We start from the raw sequence: 23285 nt of genomic DNA on the forward strand, positions 1-23285 counted from the left end.
CTGCTCCCTGGGGCCCACAGCCCGCCCCTCCCTCTCATACAAACGCTTGCTAAAGCACTCTGCTCCAATGCCTTTGTGTTGTGCCAACACACATTCAAAGTCTACTTAGTCACATATAGGGTGAACACATGCACAAAGTTCGGGCATACACATTCACTCAAGCCTGCGCCTAAATGTGCTCACACACGCACGCTTTCAACCCCTAGCATAACATATCTGTATGGCCACCCACATGCACAACAGGCACGACGAACAATATGACACAACCTTGGGTTCGCAGATGCCCAGAAGAACACGACCCCTTGTCATCCATACCAGGACCCTTTTCTTCTGAGGGGAGGAGCACCGCTCAAGGTTGAAACATGATTTTATCCCCTAAATCTTCATCCCAAAGCTTTAAAGGACCTCACGTAGCTGCTTACCCACACTCACTCACACACACATCAAGCCTTTACTTCCCTTTCTTTTATCTCCTTTATGCCCTTCCATTCTCCAGACAGCAAAAAAGAAAACATTAAATCCTCTTCTAGCTGCTGTGTTTAAGTGGAAAAAGTCCAAAAGCCTCTCAGTTTTCAGTAGGTTTGTTTTTGTTTTGTTTGTTTCTCCCAAAGTTCAGCTTGAAATGCACATGTTCCTGAGGTTTGTACAGTAAATTCCTACTCCAGAAAAAAAACATTTTTCCAGGTGACCTATTTGGAAAGTACTAACAGTCAGAAAGACAAAAATGTACAAAAAAAATGTGCTTTTACCAGTGCAGAAAATGTCTGTATGTCAACTAACCGACCTCTGACTGTTTGAATGAGGGAATATATGTGAAGCTTCTCAGTTCACGGATGTATTCTTTTGAATCTTGAGCTTCCAATTTTCTAGGAGAATGTGAAGTGTACTGCTGTATTTGAATTGAATATTTCTCAAGGTTGTAATTTTCTAAATCACCAGATGTCAGAAAGATGCAGCTGTCCTTGATTTTTAACTTTTTATCTCGTGATACGATGGACAAAGGGTATTATTTTACCAATGCAAGGACATACATAATTTCTTTGAAGGAAGGTATACTGCTGCTCTTGAAATTCAACAGTTCTTAAGGTTTTGTTTTTCCTAATAACTGACTCAGAAACATTTGACAGTCCTTGATTTTCACTATTCTAACAGGATTTTATTAAACAAGCAAACGAACTGAGGCAATGCTTTCTTGTTTTCTGCTTGTTCAAAACTTCTTTCACAAGCTGAACGCAGGATGAGCGCGATAACTCAAAGTAGAACCAAGCGCAGCTTTTTAATGACCATTTTTTTGTAGTGCACAACTAACAGCCCAGCCGCCCCCCCACCTCTCTTGTTGCCGCTTGGTTGGAATTCCTCGCGGATCACTGCCTTCGCCCCCTTTATTCCCATTCTGTGCCTTCTCCGACACCTGGCCGTCCCCCCCACTCCCTCCACTCCAGGACCTCTCTGCCCTCGCCCCGCTCTCCCCTCCAGTCGCTCATTAATCGGTCCTGATATTGATGGAAGCTGAATGCTGGCAAATGACTGCTTGTGAAGCCCCCTTCACGCACCCGCTTCTCACCCTGCCTGTAACCCCATACAGGCTTGATTTGCATGCCAACTCTTCACCGTGCTTATGAATCAGTCCCTCTGTGCTTCAGCTGGCTCCGTCCTTCAATCTATTTGTCAATCGGTTTATCGAGATGATTTTTACCCCTTCTTTCCCATGTCTGTGGCTAATGTTTTTGCTCTGTCAAGACTCCTGGCAGCTTCATTGTTTCATTCTTGTGTGCCACTTTTACTGTTCCTGTCTGCCACCTGTTGATGCCCCTCTGTCTGGAAGATTTGCGAGGGCCCAGCACAAAGTGAAAACTGAAAAGACAAAAAAAAAAAAAAAGACTTGCTCTTATGAACAAACACAACTGGCATTTCAGACTCCATCCTCACAATATAATTGCATCAGCAGAACTTAAATATCAAGCGTAATTGATGTTGAGCTTGGATAATTTCTGCTCCCTGATGAAGCAATCAGTGGGTGCTCCTGTCATTGTTGGGTTTCTAATGGAGTAATTCCTGAAGTTTAACAGCAGCAGCCTTTATCCAGTGTGGTGCGCCATCACAGGTGTGAGTATACAATTATAATGTGCTGCATGAACGCACAGACACCCAATTAGGATCTCTACCCACAAAACAGCATTTAGCATCATGGGACAAGTACACAGAGTCTGATTTTTTTTTTTTTTTTTTTATTTTAAACTACTAATACAATGACTTGAGCTTCTGTACTAGATGTAGTTTGATTCAATTATGCACTCTTTTTAACATTAGTCATTCAGTTTTTTTCAATCTATTTTGTAACACACAAGCCTGGAGTCACTTTTTAACAGCATTCTCTGCCACAAGGATTTTTCTAGTCATGCATGTATGAATGAAATTAAAACCACATTTCAGACTTAAAAACCACAAAAGATTTCAACCCCCCCCCCCCCCCCCCCCCCCCCCCCAAATGCATTGTTTTCTATCCGTTTTCTGTGACCCAAATAAGCCTGTGTTGCATACCGTGAAATGTTAGCCAACTTTTTTTTTTTTTCAAATCCACAACCTGATTTATTGGGACTTATTTAAAAGGTATCAATAAATAATAAAACCCTGAATGAATAATCCAAACTACTGGAAATTCTACCACAGTGTACCATTAAACCGGTAACTGTCACATCAATACACCCAATAAATTCCACCCTTAAAGGCGCCCAGCCACATTTTGATATATTTCCCCCCACACATGTTTCATTTAACCGATGTGATGAAAGACCAAGATGAGATTTTCAGATGATGTTTAATGAAGTGTATTTAAAAGTGAAAAGAAGAACGAGTTCTCTTTTTGAAAAGTTTTTGTTTTCAACCTCAGGCTGCTGTTTCCTGCTGTGCTATCCAGATGGCATTGTTTTTCGGTTAAACCTTTCCTTTTTTTTTTTCTTTTTGGTGATTTAAATACCTGCATGGTGAGACGATGCCCTCTGTGACCGAGCAGCTCAGGTTTATCTTCTTTCTGATAGCCAGCTTCCTTTATTGCCCCTTCCCCGCTCCTGCAGGACGGCCTTATCTTGACTGGTGGGGGCTGGAGCCATCCTTTACTGTTAATGACATGCTGCCCACCGCACCTCGGGAACACTAGTTGCTCTGTTATTTCCACAAGACTTTTGCCTGATTTTAGGTCGATGGATCGGATATACCTGAAACAGCCAAGTGTTCCTTCCCCTCACTCGCTCCTGGACGGCACAATCTGCTCGTTTTACCCCCTACAAGCTTTGTTTGGATGTTCTCCTCTCGTGCTCACCTGCCAGATGTAACCCTCAGTGCTGAAATATGCCTTTTGTCTTTTTTTGAGGGGTTGGAATAAAACCATAAAGTCAGTTGCAGACAGACGCTCGCCATCCCTGTTTATGGCCGCTTGCTCAAAAGCAATCTGTCTTTTGATCTGTGTCACGAGTAAACACGGCGATAAGAGTTAAACCCAAGGTCGAGCAGACGCTGAAAACACTTATGCGTTTTTAGCTGTTGAGGAGATAAGGGAAACAAAGTACTCTGTCAGGCTAAGTGGCTGTAATGGCTACAAAACAAACGGGAGGAGGGTTGGCTTCTTAAGAGCAAAGAAGGACTTTGCATTCCACAGAGAACCGCACAGCATCTCTGGACTTAACTTGAGCCAGCCGCGGTTTGTTTACCTTGCAGGTTGTAATGCAAACATTTATCCTAGTTTACAGGCCAATGGCCGAGTCTGGTCTGCACCTTCCTGTTCCTGATATAATGCCACTTGACAGACACCATAAGCCGAACTGTTCCCTTGCAAAGAGATCCTAATAGGGACTTTATGAAAGCTGAACTCTCCCTTTTTTCCTCTTATAATTAACCTGGAAACTTAAACATTTTTACTAAGAAAAACACAACATGTAATGGGAAACAAAGAAAAAAAAGGAAAAAGTACAGAGAATTTAAAGTAAATTTGAAAGAATGAAATATAATAACAATAACATCCTTTTAATGCAAGTTTTGTGTGTTTTGCTCCGATCAGATATTTTTGAGTCAAACAGCAAAACATTTTTCTGGCTTTTCATTCAGACAAACTTATCCTAACTTACACTTCCATTAAATTTCCTAATTAGATACCTATGAGCAATACGCTGAAGCCATTATGCAGTGTAAAACCTTCCCTATTGCTGCTTTTATGCTTCTACCCTGTTCAAGTCTGTACGTTGCCTGAGGAAGTATGGATTTGTGTCCAACGTCACAAATCCTCAAAGACACCGAGAACAGCCTCGCTGTCTGCTGTCCTATCTATAAATTATGGATGAGCCTGCTTGTAAAGGTGTTATGATTTTGCCAAACAAGGACTCAAGATAATTATTATAATTTAAAGCTGTAATGAAATTCATCACCATCTTCTCCACGCTCAGTAATTTAACTTCCTGTCACTTTTATGAAATGTGCAATGGGCTCATTTTGTCTGTTGAGACTTTACATTTTTTTTTATTAATATGCTCATGCTGGCTCTGATGGGAAACATATAGGGTATACTGTAAATGCTCATGGAAATAAGTGTGGCGTGCTCCCTCCCATCCACACAGTCTCCAAGGCAGAGCTGATCCGCTTCTTCTTAATCACCACTCTCCCCAGTTTTTTTTTTTTTTCTCCTCGCTCTTATTTGGTTTCTGTCTTCCTTCACAGCTGACCACCAGGAAACCATTAGCTCTGTGTTTGTGCCCCACTGGTGTCCAATATCTCCCAGTGTATGTTAGTTTGACTAACAGTAAGTCCTTAAGGTGCCTTATTGGTTGGAGACACAATTTCCATTGTGCAGTGCAGCAGTTGATTAAGAGGATGTTGATTGCAGGGGCTTTAGGGGTGCCGGGTTTGTAAGCGATATTTGGGTTCTTCTGTGGTCTGTTGTTGCTGCGCGTCTGTGTGATTGGATGCAGTAATGGTCCCAGCAGTGGAACAGGCAGGCGGGAAGGCATGTGTCCGAGGCACTGGCTTCCACTGCCTCCCATTCTCCGCTTTTATAGACCTCCAGGGGGTCGTGACCCCATCATAACTCATCCAAAGCCAGAGAGGGAGAGGAGCTAGCTCATGGGCCTGGAATCCACCAATGTGCCTTACCTCCCGTGTGATCCTTTGTGCCTCTCTCTTGCATGAAATGTGTGGTCCTCCTGAGGAAAAGCAAGGTGGAGACAGATCGTCACGGCTGTTAGGAGGTACACTCTCCTCCTCCTTGGGTCAGGGAGTATAGGGGATTAGAGCTGAAAACCGGGTATGCATTGTGGCTGTAATGAGGCAATGCCAGGAGGCGGCAGGGAGAAACAATACCTCCGAGCCTGCAATAAGGTGAACGTGAACGGAGAATCGGGTGGGGGAGTGATGAGGAGTAGGAGATATAAATTAGAAGAGGAGGATTCCAGACATGGTGTCTATGGTGTACTGCTTAAATGAGACTAAATCAGTACACCCCTCTTCCCATTCTTACATGGCCGCCGGCATTGTAAAATACACATAAAGACGCTTATTAATGTGCATTATTACACCCTTACATCTCGCCTCCCTTTTTTCAATGAGAGGTCTGACTCTTCCCTATCAGCACTATTTTATTGCGAGCTGCTCAAGCGCGTAGAGAAGTGTCCCTTTTCCACACCTCCCTCATCGCTTTTTAATGCGCATGCATTATTTAGAGCTTCTTGTCTTAAGTATTATTCTTACCCCAGCGTCAAGTGAAAAGAAGTGAGAAAATGTATTGGCTAAGTACACCACACCGTGCCATTGATTAAGTATCTGGAGGTCCTGTGAGGTGTACGGACTGGTGTGTTTGTGCAGATGTGTGTGTGTGTGTGTGTTTTTGTGTGTGAAGTGGGGGTGGGTGACTGCAGTATCTGCTCAGACAGAGAAACAGCTCCCATCTGATGACTTTCTTGGCAGACAGGCTCTATCGACTGGCAAGAGATCAAGTCCCCTAATTTGACCTCTCACTCATCAATAATACTGTTCAGATTCCTCCACATGACACACGGGCGTGAGGTGCTGTACCTGGAAGCAGCAGAGATAATAAGTCAAGGCGAAAAAAAATATATTATCTCACAGATATGATAAAATGGCTATTTTTTTCCCCAAAGAATCCATTTGTGGTCTTCCTCTTTTGATATATTTGATGTTTTAAATGCATCTTTTTCTGGAGGCATTGCCAGTTTAATTAGTTTCGAGATCAATTTACCAAAATGTGTTTTAAAGGCGGCTGTTACTCATCTGACAGGCCAAATCAAAGACATAAGTTTTTTTCAAAGTGTTTCAACCCAGAAACTACTGATGAGCAACAAAGGCTCACCTGCATGCACAGACCACTCACCAGTTTGATTATTTACCAAGTTAATTTTTTGAAGTAACAGACCGTTAAATTAGCAAATTTTAGTGCTAGAAATTGCCCAGCAAGTCAGCATGTGCACACACGCACACGTGTACATGCATGCACGTGCACACACACACACACACACACACACACACACACACACACAGACACGGTATGGCTTTTTGAGATGGTGATTTATCCATTCATTTTTTTCTATACATGCTTCTCTTCAAGTAAAGATTGGCTGGAGCTCTTCTAAACTAACACTGGGTAAAATCCAAAGATTGCAAGCCTGTCAGAAGAATAAGGAATACACACCCACACACAACACCACGACACACATACATACATACACAGAGAAAAGTGGGGAAGTGGGACATCCATACAGGCATAAAGAGACGCAAACTCCATCGGGCGAGAATACCAATCACCACACATCTATGACTATTACTGTGGAAAAAAATAGATAGCATTTTTTCAGAACCATTTTTTGTTTTGTTTTGTTTTTTTATTTGAAAAGCTCAGTATGCCTGAAACTGGATTGCAATTCTTCATTTCCCCAAAGTCAACAATATAACCCACTAACCTTTAAAATGACCTCCTGTACATAGACAGGAACATGTATAGAGATGTGTCACTTTTGGTGAGCATGTTTATTTGAATACCCTTTTAAATAGAAACCAGTGCCCTTGCTCATTCAAAGCACATAGTACACAAGCTACAAGAATGACACAAAAAAGATGAAATGCTAAAGTTAATTAAAAAAAAAAGTTATGCTATTTTCTCCAGACTGTTCTGGTGCGGTTGCTGTACAATCTATTATAGCTTGATTTCATGAAAATAGGTTATTTATTATACAACACATCTTCACATGCACGGTGAGGGCACGCTGTTTGCATCCTTGATTGCTGGTAATCACAACTTAGCCTGAGACAAACACCGACATTTCTTCAGCAAAGGGAGCTACTCATTTATTTAGGTTTTGTGAAACATTTACAGATCCAGAGGAGACACATTGATCACTGAACACAACCAAGTAGGCTTTTTTATTTTGCTTCCTGCTCCCATGTACCCAACCCAGAAAACTCAGCATGCTGCAATAAAAGGAAAAGCTTAACACCTAAGGTGTTTTTCAGACAGATTTGTTTGATATTTGATGATGTGCAAAACTAATTTGTTAAGCTTATGATGCCGGTCCTCAGTTGTCATTTGCAGCTGCAGGGTGCTGGTAACGGTCTGAATGTCTCATATACAGCAAGTGAAATTCAAGCTTTAAAAGGCTTAATACAGCTAAATGTGTTAGTCCAGGCAAATAAAGTAACACGGAGTTCAGATTTAGAGGACTTGAAAGCAGTTTCACTGTCAGGCACCTAAATATTCTCTCTCAGTGAGCTGCTTTACTGCTCCGGTATTACAGATGTCACAGCAGGTCATGTGAAGCTACACTAGTTGGAATGTTGTAATGAATATTTAGGGGAGATTTCTTTCTACTTTTGAAAATATCTGTAACTTTGAGCTTCACATTTTCAAGATAACTTTCATAACGCTAGTGTGCCTAATGCCAGGGCTGCTCATCCCTATGTGGAGCTCATGCACAGGGCCCGATGCACACTGCCAGCCTTGATTTATTCTGAAGTGCAGCACAATTGTTAACGTTTTAGCTTTTGAGGCACATAGAGAAAAGGAGGCCTGTCATCCTGCTACAAGCGTGATTGACAGTGGCGATCTGATCAGTCACTGTCTCAGACTGAACACAGCTGAAGAGATGGCAACCAAGACATTTTTTTTTTTTTAATTCTGCACAACCAGCAAAAGTGTCAACCTGATGGTTTGATGGTCAAACAAAACATTTTAAAGTTTGCACTTAGAGTTCACGGTAAAGCTTTTTCGGAGGAATGTTATTAGAAGAGGAGGTGAGTGGCATATAGTTGACATCCCAGAGCAAATTCTGAGCTAACTGAGTCTGAATTTAGAACTTCATGAAAAAGGGTCTTAGTTTGACCAAGTGCAGCTTAACTAATGTCACTTTTCTTCAGTTCTTCTTGGGTGTATTTCCATTTTGTGAAAGTCACTGAACAGGGACATAGATATGAGACATCGCAGCAGTTTTTTTTTTTTTTTCTCCTTTCAATTTTTGTCCATTCTACAGTCGAACCTGTGTAGCTCATTGCTTCACTGATTTGTAGAGACATTCCTAAAAGTTTCCTTTTCATAAAAGTCTCCCTGAGAGCTGGCTGTTACCATTTACGTTGCAAGTTTTATTATAAACTTTCCACTTTAACTTACATTAGCACATGTGAGAACACTATCCCCCTATCTCTTGGGGATTTGTGGTTGAGAAAAACTCCAATGGTAATATTTTCATTAGTTTTTCTGAAGACTAATGAAGACCAAATAGCAGTTATACTTTATAGGGTTACATTCTTTGCCTTATAATCGGACTCATTTTCACTTTAAGGTTGGTTGGTGTTTCATTTAGTGACAGTTTGTCAGTCTCACGCTGAAATGTAGCTCTGAACCCTCAAAAGTTCAGCCTTATCTCCAAACTTCAAACGACATAGACCCAGAGCGTCTGCGGAGGAATTTACAGCGTGGTTTAAAGCATCTTCCCGAGCTCGAGAGACAATTTAAAAGGATGTAGAATAGATCGTAAACTACATTTGTTTGTCAGACTTTAATGACTTGACTTGGCTCATAATATGTGGTACAATCTTTTTTTATCAGCTCAACAAAGACAGACCATGACAGTAAAACAAAGTGCCCCAATATGCGCACACACACGCACGCACATAGTGCATGTGCCTCTTTTTTCACCCAAAGCTGACCTCTTGGGGCTTCTCCATGTTTTAAATCTCCAGAAGTGCTTTTTCCTGTATCTTATCCCCCTTACATCTTTCAGCCATTGTCACCCACATAGTTTAAAACTCCACACGGCGCAGAAAGTGCCAATCAAAAACCGTTGGCATGGAAATAGCTGCTCCCCTGACGACCACCGGCATAATCTCAAGTAGGACAAATTAGGAGGGGAAATCAGTCCCTTCAGTCCCACTCTTTCAGTTGAGTATGTTTTAGGCTGGGGGGAACAACTTGTCTTTTGGACTAATAGAACCATATCATTGTCGTACAACCCCCCCCCGCAAGGCCTCCAGGAGCGTGGAGAAGAGACAAGAAAAGAAAGGGAGGCTGCAAAAGAGAGCAACGTCTCTGATGTGAAATGTCAGACCGCATTTGTGAAATGAAGGATCCATTCATGTTCTTGCATGAGTTTTGTATATTTTTTAATCATCCACCTTTGACTAATGGCTTGTAGACAAGGCGTGGGAGGCCTGTGATGATTGCGTCAACCCTTTCCATCAAGTCACTTGGTAGCGATACCTGAAAAGCTGTCACTTTGATGAAAAGTGGTTTGTGCATCCCGTCTAACTTTGCGGCAGGTATTTCAGCTGCACTCATAACTGAATGCTGGAGTGCTCATACAACACTTGAAATGATTGGATTGGAAGGATGAATGTCACTCGTATGGCCTTTTTTCTTTTTTTTAGTCACATGCATGTTCTCTTCGGCTGCAGCTTTTAAAAATACGGGACCCCTTTTTTACAGAATTTTCCACTGCAGAACTTAAAATGTACTGATCTGTTAAACAGGTCTCATTGGGTTGTCAGGGATTTGGAAAATATGTAAAGCGTACTTGTAAATCCTCAAACTTGTGTTGCTGGCCAGGTTTCTTTCACGTAGCCTGTGATTGGCCAGGTGACTGTTTCCACTCGCAATTTATTGCATGGATTGACGTCCCTCTTCCATGAAATGTGGTGTCACTCAGAACTAAGCTCTTTTAATGGGTGAAACCACACTAATGATACAGGTGTAACTAATAGTAGAAACATATTTAATCTATTGTAAGAAAATCAACACATTCAGATGATTGGCGTGACGGTGGATTGTTGTAATCGGAAGTTAAATAAACATGACAGTTTTGTACATGCAACCTTCTCGGGAAAATTGTAAGGACTGTAAGATAATATCCTGTTATCTCAGTTTTTTTCAGTTCTATATAGTGCTGGAGCAGATTGTACTATTCCCTCACTGCAAGAATGTTCCAGCTGAAGTCCGTGGAGGTTATTCTGTGTGGGGTCTGCATGTTCTCTCACTGCGGTCTTCATACCACAGTCCGTATCCGTAACCATACGTTTTCGTTTAACAAGTCATTTTGAGTTGCTCATAGGTGTGAATGTGAGTGTCTGTCTCTGCGATTGCCCATCGTCAGCTCAGAATCGCCACCCTGAATTGGATAAAGCAGAATAGAAGATGCTGTATATGAATGGATGTTAGCTGAGGTGGGCTTGCTTGACCTAACAATTCTGGCTATCATTTCACATTTAAACAATTTAAAATAGTTTATGTTTGGTTAGCATTACCTGAATCACCAGAATCACAGCTAAAGCTGCATGCTGTGCGAAAACAGTGTTTAAGAATAAAGTAACCCTCTTGTCTAGATCTTCCCTGACCAATTAATGGTCCACATTGTTTTTGCATCACTCTTTAGTATCAGTTCAGCTTCCTTGGCACATTAAAAACAGCAATATCATTAAAAGTAAGAAATACCAGGCTCTGTCCACTTCATTTGCAAATTGAAAACTTTATCCAAGTTTGGGTTTCAAACAGCTCGACCCAGCTGACACTGGGCAAAGGACAATAGTGTCAACAGGTCTTTATTCTATCACAGGGCTAACAAAGAGAGACAAACATACTGTATGCAAGTGGATTTACAGACCAAGTATTTGACAGACATATAAAATGCTCAAATACATTTCTTTGGATTGTGGAGGAAAGCTCAAGTAATCAGAGAAAACCCAGAAAACATTGGAATAACATGAATACTTTGATGGAATACTTCTCTTCTCATTGTGAGCCAAGTAATCAAACCGCTGGAACAACCCCTGACTTACGGGAAGTTGAGCCATCCCATACGCCATATGGTTCATGGACAAGCCACATTTTTGAAGACGTCATCCAAAAACTGATTCAGAAAATAAGCAGCTGAGGTAGAAGAAAAAACAAGACAAAACAAAAGCTCTCCCGAATCTTTGCAGAGGCCTGTTTTTATTCAAAGCATTTCTATTTCGAAATATGGAGCAACATGGATAACATTCCCTTAAATATGGTACAAGGTCAAATGTTTCTAATGTAATTTGCCTTGAAGTGTTTGATACATTTGGGGGATAAAATATGGAAAGCAGTCTCCACGTTCGTGTTACGCTGCCTGCCTTAAGTAAGAGGTGCATGTAATGAGTAGTGTCGTTTCATCCTCAAGCGCTCTGAAAATGAGATCATCCCAGAGTTAGTTAGAGGCAGATACAGTCGTGTTGGAGGAAGTGACAGTCTTCCAGTCGTACATCAGTCGTTGGAAGAAGGTTTTTCGTTTCTCTTAACATTTGTTTTTGGCTATTGCCCCTTGGCCTGGCTGACAAGTTCGGTTCCAGTGACTGATAACACGTCTTGGCTGTGTAGGGATTACTGTCGTACATCTTGGTTCGGTCCCCTGGGAACGCCATGCTGTATCACTCTGTCAACAGCTACTGCTCTCAGGGTAGTCTCCTTTCTGTGTGTCCGTGTTTGTGTGTGTAGTATTATATTTCGGACTGCACCGGGCTGTGCCAAGATCAACTGCCCGGCTCCCTCCCCCCCCATCTTTCTTTTCCTTGGAAAACCCGGTGCTCTGCAGCCTTGGCAAGGTGGGGCTGCACTTTGAATCCAACCTCACTGCTCCCCCGAAACACCTACATCATCATCCCGAACTGCAGCCCTGCCTTCTTGGGATACAACAGTAACCCCCACACCATATAAATCTCTCTGATATGCCATCTAACCACTGATACACCTGGATAGCCAGGGTTGCATGCCAGTCTGTCGTTGACACTTGAAAGTGGAGGGGAAAAAGCTGTACTTGTGGGGTTTGGGTCAGCGCCACATGGTCCACAAAGCCTGTTTCATTGTAAAAGCGGGATTAAGAATTCATTTAACACACAAGGATAAGCTGTTATGTGACAGTGCTGGGAGCTCGACTGCACCTTAATGGGCCCGGCTTGTGCTGACAGATAAGTTGAGCTGAGTTGCTCTGGACCAGGGGCTCCATCCACTTCTTCCCTCTAAATGAAACAGACTGTTATTATTTCCAACAGGCCATACAGTAGCCTTGTCCATCATTAAAGCTATGAATCACGTCTGTGCACTTGCACAGAGTCCCTCAAGGGTATATCATTGCCTTTCCTCTTAATCTGGGCAGATTTCCGTCCTGGGTCCACCATATAATACTCTATTTTTTGCACAATGAACAGCTTGCTCATGTTACTCTGCAACTGTAGCGCTCACTGCAGACTTCCCACATTTGCTATCGAGTACCGTGGTTTCAGGTGTTCAGTGAAACACAATTTGATGCACATGCGCCATCCGACAGCGGTTCGGCTGAACTTTTCACAGCATGGCTTTTATGGAGAGGACTCTTAGCTGCTTTTTAGCTCTGTTAGCTGACATTATCACAGCAAAGGCGAGCATGTGGTTTATGTCGATGTTAAATTGAATGGAGAGTGATTTGTTCCACAGAGAGCAGAGGCTACAGTTATCCTGGCAAGAAAGATAAAAGGAAGTCATGCCTCCAAGCTGTTTCACGCTGTTTTGGAGGTCAATTGCTTCTTCAAAATACCCTCATTAAACCGTAGGACCTAAATATAGGCCACTTTGTTAGAAAATTGGTATATTCTCTTTGATTCTGGACCATATTAACTTCATTTATATGCAGGGTTTCAACAGTGATGCAATATGTTGCAAAGCAGTTCTTCACATTGGGTTCTTCATGCTGCGAAAAGAAAAGTCAAGGAGAAATATCGCACTATATAAAAACACATGAGCATGTGCCAGCATGTGTGCGCTTATAATTGAAAGCCAAGAAACGTACGTGTGCTTTGAGAGGCTGCACTTGTTTAGTTGCCTGTCCTGGGAAAATGTGTACGAGGTTAGTTCAGAGATTACTCGTGGCGGTAGAGACATCCATCACTCAGGCTGCACGGCTCTGTCTGTCTCCTCTGACTAATTGGCTCTGCTTCTGTCAAACCCAAACAACTTCTATATGCCCTTTGGCAAGTCTTGAATGGTCAAATACCAACTGCAAATACTAAGAAACAAGAGTGGCAAGAAAAAGAAGTAAACAGACTTTTGTGCAGAGAACGTGAATAGATGAATGGATTTTACACGCAGTGAGACATCTGAAATAGAGAACACCCAGCGTGTTAATATTGAGCAGCGATATCATTGATTTTTGTAGTTTCTCTTATTTGTTCGCGCTTGAACACAATAGCTCGCAGACAACTTCGGGTCCCGCAGTCTTTGTGTGCATTTGCATATGTAAAATGTTTATTTTCCAGCCCTGGTTGTTTGGGCTGAGATGTCTGTTCTGTGAACAGCTCTTCTCTGTATCCCTCACCGAAAATACTGCTGCTTTCTTTAGAAAGCTGAGATGAAGCACTGACCCCTCTTAGAGAAGAAGAGTGTTGTTATAGTACCGCAGCCCCCCTCCACTCCCCCCGCCTGTCACTTCAGACAGCCTCTCACTTGAGAGCTCTCTCTCAGATCAGCACTAAACTCTCTCCTTAGTCTCAGGAAGTGTTGGAGGAAGCACTCTCAGCCTAGTAGGCTTTTCTTAGACTCCTAGGTCTCATTGCATATTCATAGTCCCCTTCACAAGAGAGGGTATCAAGTTTAAAAAAAGATAGAAGGCATCCAGGAATTAATAATTTACCATCATATTGTTAATATTCTCTGTACTTTTTAGAAATGGAGTAGCTGCTCACATCAATGTTTCATTGTTGAACACATTTCTTTTGGTTCACACAGGCGCTGAAGTATCATTGATGTCTTTGACCACTAGCACAGAGGCTATTTTCCCATGAGCTGAAAACATTAAAACGCTTTTATGCATCACTTCACCGGCGCACAGATAAAGCAGACACTTGCTGCTTTAAGTGGCGAATTAAGAGACTGCAGTTTGTCATCAAATCTTTGAGCGCTGGATGTGTCCTTCTGAACAACACACCACAGTGTTATTTAGGTCCTTCATCCTACAAACTGCACAGTCTGTCTTTTTTTTCTCCCTCTCTCTTTGTATTGCGCTCAAGCAAAGAGCAAGCTCAAGAGGACCGTTTTAATCGGTTTTGCAAAAAAACTGAATGTCATAGTTTCCAGTGAGGATCTGTGGTGGAATATGCTAATGTTCTGAAATTAGGTCATTGGCTGTGTTTTTGAAAAAGGACATTTAGCAAAGTTTTAATAATTTTTTTTTTCTTTTCTTGACAAAATGAATAGAAATCTAGAGCTGATCATGGCTGATCTTGGTTGAAGGCCGGGCGCCTGTTTCCATGCCATCACAGAGCAAACAGAGAGAGAAGAACAATTGAGCGCTCTCACATTCATACCTACGGGGAATTTTGAAGTCGCCAATGAGCCTCACACACATGTTTTTGGACCGAGAAAATTGAGAAAACCCAGGCAGGCACACACACTCAGGACAGACAAACTCTTCAAAGACAAGGACTGCATCCAGAGTTGAACCTAGGATATACCAGCTGTGAATCAAGGGTGCTAGCCACTTAACCCACAATATATTAAGTATACATTCATTTTGTTTAAAACAAGACATAGTAGCATTGAAATTATACCTCCAATTTATAAATGGCCCGGTTGAAAAATACAAAAGAGAAGTATTTTGTCATGTTTGCACTTCATGACTCTACTCTGAGGTGTTCTTTTGGGTGGCACAAACTGAAGGAATGAGAAATGTTTCTCAGGCTGTGTCACATTAAAAATGATCTCTGTGAAAGCTAGTGTTTGTTCAGTGTAATTATTAGAAACTTGGAATTACATGGCCTAATTGATTCAGTTGGCAGCCAAGTTACATCTGGCTATGGTGCACTGTGCATGTGTCGTTACTATATTTCATCAAAGTATGTTTTTCTTAATCAAACCCAAATGGATATCCTGTTAAGTCTGCAAGCCGGTTTGAGGTAACATACAAGCCAATTACTTAAAACCCTTCAAAATACATTTTCTCTTTGTTTTGCCGGAAGAATACTGTATTTCGCTTTTGAATGACTGTTTCTTTTGAGTAGTTAAGTGTTGAAAATCGTTTTCCTTTAGGCTTGCAACCTATTTTTCACAGTACATAGTGATGATGGTTCATAACCCGAAAATAAAGTAGATGCAATCAGTGTGACCGGTGGCAGCTTGAGGTGCCTGAGTAGCCCAGAGCTTCACATTTTCCCACTGGGGAATCCCAAGGTTGACAGCAATTAGGTAGATTTCCTCTCCTTTGAGGTCAGAATTTTTTCCAGTTACTCATGAACACACTTTAAAAAATTGCAGGGCAGCGGTCCTCCAGGGCTGCGAAAACTGTTTACATGCTTCAAATTTTAATTTAATATCATGAAAGCATTCACTAAACTGGAAACATAAGGTAAATTATGAGGATTATTTAATAGTTTTGACACCAAAATTTAATGGATTCCCACTAGTTTAGTATTTACTTCATTTTGGGCTGTTTTAGGATGTATCCAAGACTTTGTGATACAGATTATGATAATTATGGTTGTTCCCATAATATTTTATTCTATTTCTAGAAAATTGTGGGAGGTTTTGTAGCTTAAACCTTGATTTTCAATTATTAAAATAAATCGATTTTCTAGCATAATTGGTGCAGCGCAGTGACTTCCAATCCTTATTTAGTGGTTTGATCGCCATCTTTGCAAGTCAATGCATCCAAGCGTCCTTGGTCAAGGTGCTGAACTTGAAGTTGCTCCCAACGGGAGCAGAGAGAACCGCCGCGATCGGTGTGTGAAAGTGGTCAGAGACTGCTAATGTGGTAAAAGCTGTGCCGTACAGGTGAGGTTCATGTACTCTGAACTACACCTTTTCTCTATCTGACATCACTGCCAGACCCATGAGGGGCAACATCCAAATGCCTACACTGTAAACAAGTGTCCACAAGGAAAAAAACAAAGATAGGTGGTTCCAGTGACTGGATGGAGCCCAGAGTCTCTGTGTCATGTCCTCCCTCTGATTAATGGCAAGTGCGTCTTGCTGAGCGGCCGCGCCCGGCCACGGTTGGGGGTTCAGACTGAGAGCGAGGCGGCGGCTGACAGTGGTGAGCTATGTGGTGCTCTGCTCCGCAGGAGGTAATGAATCGGCGTGACTGCTGGTACTGAAGTGTAGACAGCGGGAGGAAGAAAAGTGATCAGTCTTTCAGAGTGATGCTCTACTATGTCCAGCATGAGTATCAGTGGTAGAAGGAAAAAAAGAAGAAGAAGAAGGGAGCACCAAGAGGTCTCTCTGAGAGGAGGAAGTGAGAATGAGCAAAACAGGACTGTGTATGAGGCTGGGTTACTGAGTGGAGGGACACCAGAGAGAGACAGAGAGAGGTTGCTTCTGCAGGCAGAGGAGGAGGAAGAGGAGGTGATGGAAGGGGTTGACCCGTCATTCACTCCATGTTAACATTCCTCGGGAAATCTGCCCCCCGATTCCCCCACAACACTTCCTAAACCACCACACAGGGGGTTCATTATTCTCACTTAACTCCTTCACTAATTATCGTTATCATTATCGAGGATAATTACCATTTCGCTGCCTAACACCCTTGTAGGCTGCTCGGCTCCGAGTCATACACAAGGTTATCAATAGCTGCTCAATTGCAGCCTCATCTACCTAATTATACGATTTGGGCTTTGTGATAACTGAATAGGATTTGGAATCTAGTATTATGTCTTGTGAGTGCTGGTGAGGCACTGGAAGGACCTGAAATAAACCATTGCGTGTGGAGCCTGTTAATTAAAAGCTGTGGCTTGTGCTGGAATATAAATCAGAGGAAATCCAGGGTTATGAAATATCTGGAAGTCTCTGAAATATCCTGCAAGCTGGTACAAAGCTGACTGTGCAGAGAGTCTTAAACAAAATCCTGCGAGACACAACTTCAAAATCCTCCGTCTTTGATTGACTCACTCATTACCTGCGAAATAACTTCTGGTTTTTGTGTAATCTTAGAGCCTGATTGTATTTCCTCTCTCCTTTTTGTTCTCATTTAACTCATGCTAATCGCACCAATCATGATAGCAGCATTAATGAAGAGCTCCGTTGTGCAGTTGTGTCCCGGACCTGTATCACAGTCTCTGGCTGTGACTTATGTGGAGCTTAGTAGTCGTGTTTGTCGAGGGGGTTTCTAAATCCCTCTGTGGCATTTTGGAGTTGCAGCTGACGCCTTGAACCTGATGAATGGTCTCTCCATCTGCTGCAGCTCAGCACCGGAGCACAAGACTGACACAGGTCTAATCAGCAGGAGAAATTCATTAGACCTGCCCTTTGCTGCACGCAGCAGACAGGAGCCAGAGCCCAGAGGAAGTTGCGGGTGGAAAAGCAGTCATGAGGGCACGGGCACCGAGAGGGGGAAAAAAAAAAAATGGCAAAGAAGGTGACAGCGTGAATGGCTCAGTGAGCATATGACAGACAGTCACGGCCAGGCTGGAGGAATGCGTGCCACAGAGAACCTCATGACAGACAGGAGGCACATTCTCTTTGACCCCAATTACCAGAGGTGTTTCTTTCCACGAGCTAATCTGAGGCATATAGGGCGGCCCCTCCTCCCGACCATGGAGATTTGCTCCACTGGCTGGTTGTTTACCAGCCAACTAAACACACCATCGCTGGTTGCTAGAACTTTGTCCTGTTATAGATCCATACGTGGGATTATGTTTGACTATTTTCCATATACATTATTTTGGACAAAACTTTGGTGTATATAGAATACAATTGCTATCGAGTAATTAAAAAAACAATAAGTCAACATTGCAAATGTGCAAGTTTCATCATGCCAAACAGCTAAAGGCTGTTATGCTCCCTTTATGCATGGAAACTGTGGCGTTGCCTCAAAGCAAGTAAGACCCTGGTTTGAGTCCGGGTTGGACTTGGGGGGCCCCTCTGTGTGTGTGTGGGTGTGTCTGTGTGTATGTGTGTGTGTGTGCACGTGTGTTTTGCTTCAGGCAGTCCCGTTTCTGATCCAAAAACATGCATTTCAGGTTAGTTTGCAGTGCCAAACTGTCAGTAGGCATAAATATGTTTCGACTGGAATCTATTCAGGATGTACGCTGCCTGCACCCACAGTCAGCCGTGATCTGCTCCAGCACCACACAATGCGTAGTTGAACAGAACTCATTTATATATTGTTCCACAAACTTATGCCTGCAAAAAAAATATTGACAATCTGAATGTGAACAAATATTACTGATGCACTCATAACAAAATGCTGAGGCTGTATTTCCCAATGAGTAAATGAAACAAACAAACAAACAAAAAACCAAAACCTGTCAACAGCTCTTTCAGGACATTTATGTAAACGTCTGGAGCTGAGCTTTTTCAATTTTCTTTTTTCAAAGTTTATCGTACGTCTCGAAATGTTTGAATTCCTTAAAGTGGTTTCTCTTCACCCACAGCAAATATTTTCATGTTGTCAGCAGATCATCTGACCACAGTCTCCCTCTCTGTTCTCTCACAGAGACACTCATGGACTCCACCACAGCCACGGCGGAGCTCGGCTGGACGGTCTACCCTGTGTCAGGGTCGAGTGACAACAGCGTAAGTGACCCGCTCCACTTTCACCACCGTCTGCTTCTCCTGTCACAGCTTTAATTGAATTATCGTTCGTGTAATGATATACGTGCGAGTTGTTTTAGGCTATTTTCACCGCATCGGAAATGAGGCGGTCCTGCCTTTGTTAATTGCCAAAGTGCAATTAATGTCTAAATTTGCTCAGTCCCCTGTGAAAGGTTTATTGGAGATGTTCGTGAGTGTTTTGGTTTCTCACTTTAAGGTCAGAGTTCAGTGAGACAGCTGGCTCCCCAGAGTACGGTCCACTTAGTTCTGAATAATTTGCATTCAGCAGCGCTTCATTGTCTGATAAACTCCAAACGTACTTTGAAGAAGAAGAAAAGTCATTGTATGGTGTACACTACTTTTTTATCCTCGATATAAAAATAATCCTAATTTATGTTTTTCTCCGCTGTCCCAGATCTCAGCAGTCTTGGCCGTGTCTGATATTTGTGGTACATAGCGAACAGTGAATTTTAAAAAAAAACTTTACACTAAATACGTCTCTTCTCATGCCAGACTGGAAGCAATGTGTTATATGGGTCTTGTCGGTGTTTGATGCACAGTGTTTCCACATGGTCTGCCAGGCCATCGGTTCCTCCTGGCCACATGCGAGCCAGGCCCACTTAGAGCAGCCAAAGCCCCAGACTCAGTCTCCCTCACTTTTTTTTTTTCCTCCCTCCACCACAAGATTTAGGCTTCTAAGGACCGGCCCAGAAGAGAGAAGAAAAAACAAAAAAACCTTGTAGACTTATTTGCTGGTGCGTTTCGAAAAAACCACTGCCGATTTTATTCAATTATTTATGCTTCTGTGGTTTCTATTAAAGATGGTTTGAATTATCCTCCATCACGTTGTGTCTCTTTGCGCTGAAAAAAAAATGGGCAGAAAAGAAAGCTCGCCTTCAACAGTTCCATAAAACAACTTCAAAGCTGCTCAGCAAAAAATTTAGGACAACTCCATCTCTCGCAACCTGAGGGCACAATGTCTCCTCCCTGCTAATTTCCACAATCAATACCAACGCGCAAAGATGCTCGGGTTCCTTTTCTTCTGCTAGCTCTGGATTCAATCTGCACAGAGAGAGAGAGAGAGGGAGAGGGAGAGAGAGCGGGAGCAAGAGCTGAGACACACTCCAAACACAGTTTACATCATATCTTTCTTTCATCTCTACAAAATGTTGGTTTCAGCAAAACATTCACTCTGCATTTTTCGTAATCAGATTTAATATTAAGTGGAAACTTTCAGAGTGAAGACGAGAACCTGAAAAGGTCATTGCTGTGTTGTGCAATAAAAATGTTGACTCTGGCCAAACTGGAGTTGAAATTAGAGTCGAAACATCAAACTAAAGACCTCTAAGCTCTTTGAGGATCATCTCTGTTCCAGCAATGTGTGGTATTCTGCCTGATTCTGCGGTTGCTCATTCTTCCAAATCAAATAGCTTCACGTTCAATTTTTCCCGAGACGATTTATACATAAGGAATTTAGAAAGGATACGAGTTCCTTTTCTCTGCTTCAGACTCGGCATAATTTCTTTTTCTTCCTTCAAACCTCGGTACACAGTTATGGTATATGCCTCTCCTGGAGCACAATGAAATGCAAATCCTCTAAGCTGCCGGATTTAGTCAGGTATAGGTTGGCCTTATCAGCGTGGGCAGCAGCGTTTTACAATGATGTGGCGGCGTCAGTCAAACGCTCGGTCCGGTGGAGAGTGAGGAGTGACAGTGATGGAGATAGCTGGCCCCTTATGGCCCCGGGCAACAGGTGTGGAAACAGCGTTCCCTCTCACTCCCAGTATAACAGCGAGAGGTGCTTTACAGAAGCTATTGTCTTACACACATATATGCCGGGCTTCACGGGCTTAGTCAGTGGATCAGTAACATCCAGCAGAGCGCCGCACCAGCAGTTGGCTTTCACTACTCTGTATAGCCTCATGAAATATATCCTAACTTGGCATGTGATACATTTCAGCACAATGGAAACGCAAACAAGTAAGAGCACGACGCTAAGTCCAAAGTGTTATGGCAGTTGGTGTTATTCCAGTCTTATTTTACAGGTTATTTGAATAGCGCCTATCAAATCGTTATCATAAGAAACATCTTTAAGCGTACCTATAAAGTCATCCTCCCGCAGCTGATTTATACCACACACTTGAGCTCGTTTAAATCCAGTTTTATAACCCTGCTTGTGTATAGCCATGCAGTTTCTCCTTTTTAATTATGTTAAATGACAGTCAAGCGTGGGTTGTCCTTTAGTGGCACAAACAGGACATCTTCATTATTCCTAATGGCTCAATGAAAAACACAGAATCGGTGTAAAGCCCAAAATTCAGCCTGGGGCAGTTAGCAAGTTTACTGTGTTCTGACGAAAACGCTCTCAGGTTCTGGCAATGAGAGACACATTTCACATGCCTCACTCCACCCACACTGGGAAACTGGTGCAGGCAGTGTACCGCGCGAACACACACTCACACGCCTCGAGGCAACTTGGTTACAATCTGCCCGATGGGTACAGGCTCAAGAAGTCTCCGACAACCATGGAAAAATGTATTATTGTTCACATTTTGGTTTTAAAGTCCATGATCTGATGAGTACATTTAGTAATTTCAGAGGAAAAAAGCCCCCCCCAAAAAATAATTTAACTTCCTTTTCATGTGTAAAATAAATGTAAGTGGTTTCTTAAAACCTGTAATGTGATGTAGAACTTATCCACATTCTCTTTCTTTTCCTCCACTTAGTTTTTTTTTTTTTTTGGTTTTGTTTTTTTCACATTTATACTCCAGTGATTTAAATGACAGGTGGTCTGATTTATTTATCTCTCGCAGCACTGGTGGCTTGTGTATTGAAGCGGTTGTCACTGCATGCATGTTGTTGACTTTGCTATTTTTGTTCATTCTGCGGGAGGCGTGAAGCAGTGGTTGGTTCCCACCCCGGCAGCCGGGACCCCACTGGGAGCGTCAGAGGTCACGAGGCTTCGGCTGCTCTGAGGTTGTCAGGAGCAGACATGCACATGTCAAAGAAACCCATAATAAGACACGTTCTAGAATGTAGAGCAGACCCGGTCCGGGTTTCGTGGATCGTGACAGCCGGCCAGCGAATGGCGTCACGATGAGGTTTTGATAAATCAGAGATGAAGGAGCACTTTTGAGAGCTGTAATTTGAAAAAAAAAAAAAAAACACTTACACAAGGCGCATGGACATAAAATAGCATTTCCTTATTAATCATGCAATCCTCGCTCACAAAGTTTACATTTTAATTTAAATGCACAAAATGTAAGTGTTTATCAGAAAGTATATGCTACTGTAGAGAAAAAACATACAAATAATTATGAGGTCTTGTATTTGTTTTATTGTTGCAGTTCCTGAAAGAGAAAGCTGTCTCTGGTCATAGTTTTAGCTCTCGATATCCCCCAGTCCATAATATTTAGAATTTAAAAAAAAAAAAAAAAAGTTGTGAATATTGACCCCCTCCCTAACCCAAAAGAACTGTAGTTTCAAAACAATGCATGTGGCTCCTTACAAAGACATTTCCATCCATTCAGAACCTACTTCAGTCGGGTTAAGTGGTCAGTGTGTTCATCTCAAGTGGAGCTGAGAGACTTTTTAACATCGGGTCAGACCTCCTGACCCGCTCATTACGATTATGAAGTGCTGACAACAGCAGCCGTTTAGGAAGTGGACTTGTGGTAGCACGTAGCACTTAGAGCTGCGGAGGAAAGAAAACTGAGGTCTTCTGCATAGTTAGAGTGCATAATGAAGTAGTGTGTGTGTTGGTTTGGTTCTCCCTATATATGTGTCATGATGTGGTCCGGCACTGAGATCTATTTCATGTCACTTGGGGACTCAAGGAAAGCAGCAAGAAGCTGCAAAGCATTATAAATCAGTTTCCTCTGACTCGTCAAAGATATTGCATATTGTATTAAAATTCCTTTGGAATATGATTACGGCTGTTTACGTGTAATTGTGGACATGTGGCATACCAACAAGGCATTTTTTTTTTTTTTTTGTTTTGTTTCCCGTAACCGTTCTCTTCTTCACAAGTAATTTGTAAAGCAGTGGAAATTGAAGTATCCACCGTTTAGCTGTAACTCAAAATCCAAGCAAGTGAGACAATATTTTGCAAATGACTCAAAGAAATATGCAAACATAATCCACATGCGACTGAGTGAAAGGGGGCAACAGAAAGGACGCGTCCGTTGCGTTTCACATGTTGTGCATTAGTAGTGGACAGTGGTAATTG

General features: G+C 42.3%; 1 protein-coding gene across 1 annotated transcript in view; it reads left to right on the forward strand.

Moving 5' to 3' along the window:
- The window catches only part of ephb2b (eph receptor B2b), a 136138-nt gene that overhangs the window by 30268 nt on the left and 82585 nt on the right, over positions 1-23285 (forward strand). Inside the window, exon 2 of the mRNA XM_030092811.1 lies at positions 18960-19039. Within this exon, the coding sequence (XP_029948671.1) occupies positions 18960-19039 (80 nt within the window). The remainder of the gene's footprint in view (positions 1-18959; positions 19040-23285) is intronic.

The sequence above is a fragment of the Salarias fasciatus genome, chromosome 5, assembly GCF_902148845.1.
Source record: "Salarias fasciatus chromosome 5, fSalaFa1.1, whole genome shotgun sequence".
Lineage (NCBI taxonomy): Eukaryota > Metazoa > Chordata > Actinopteri > Blenniiformes > Blenniidae > Salarias > Salarias fasciatus.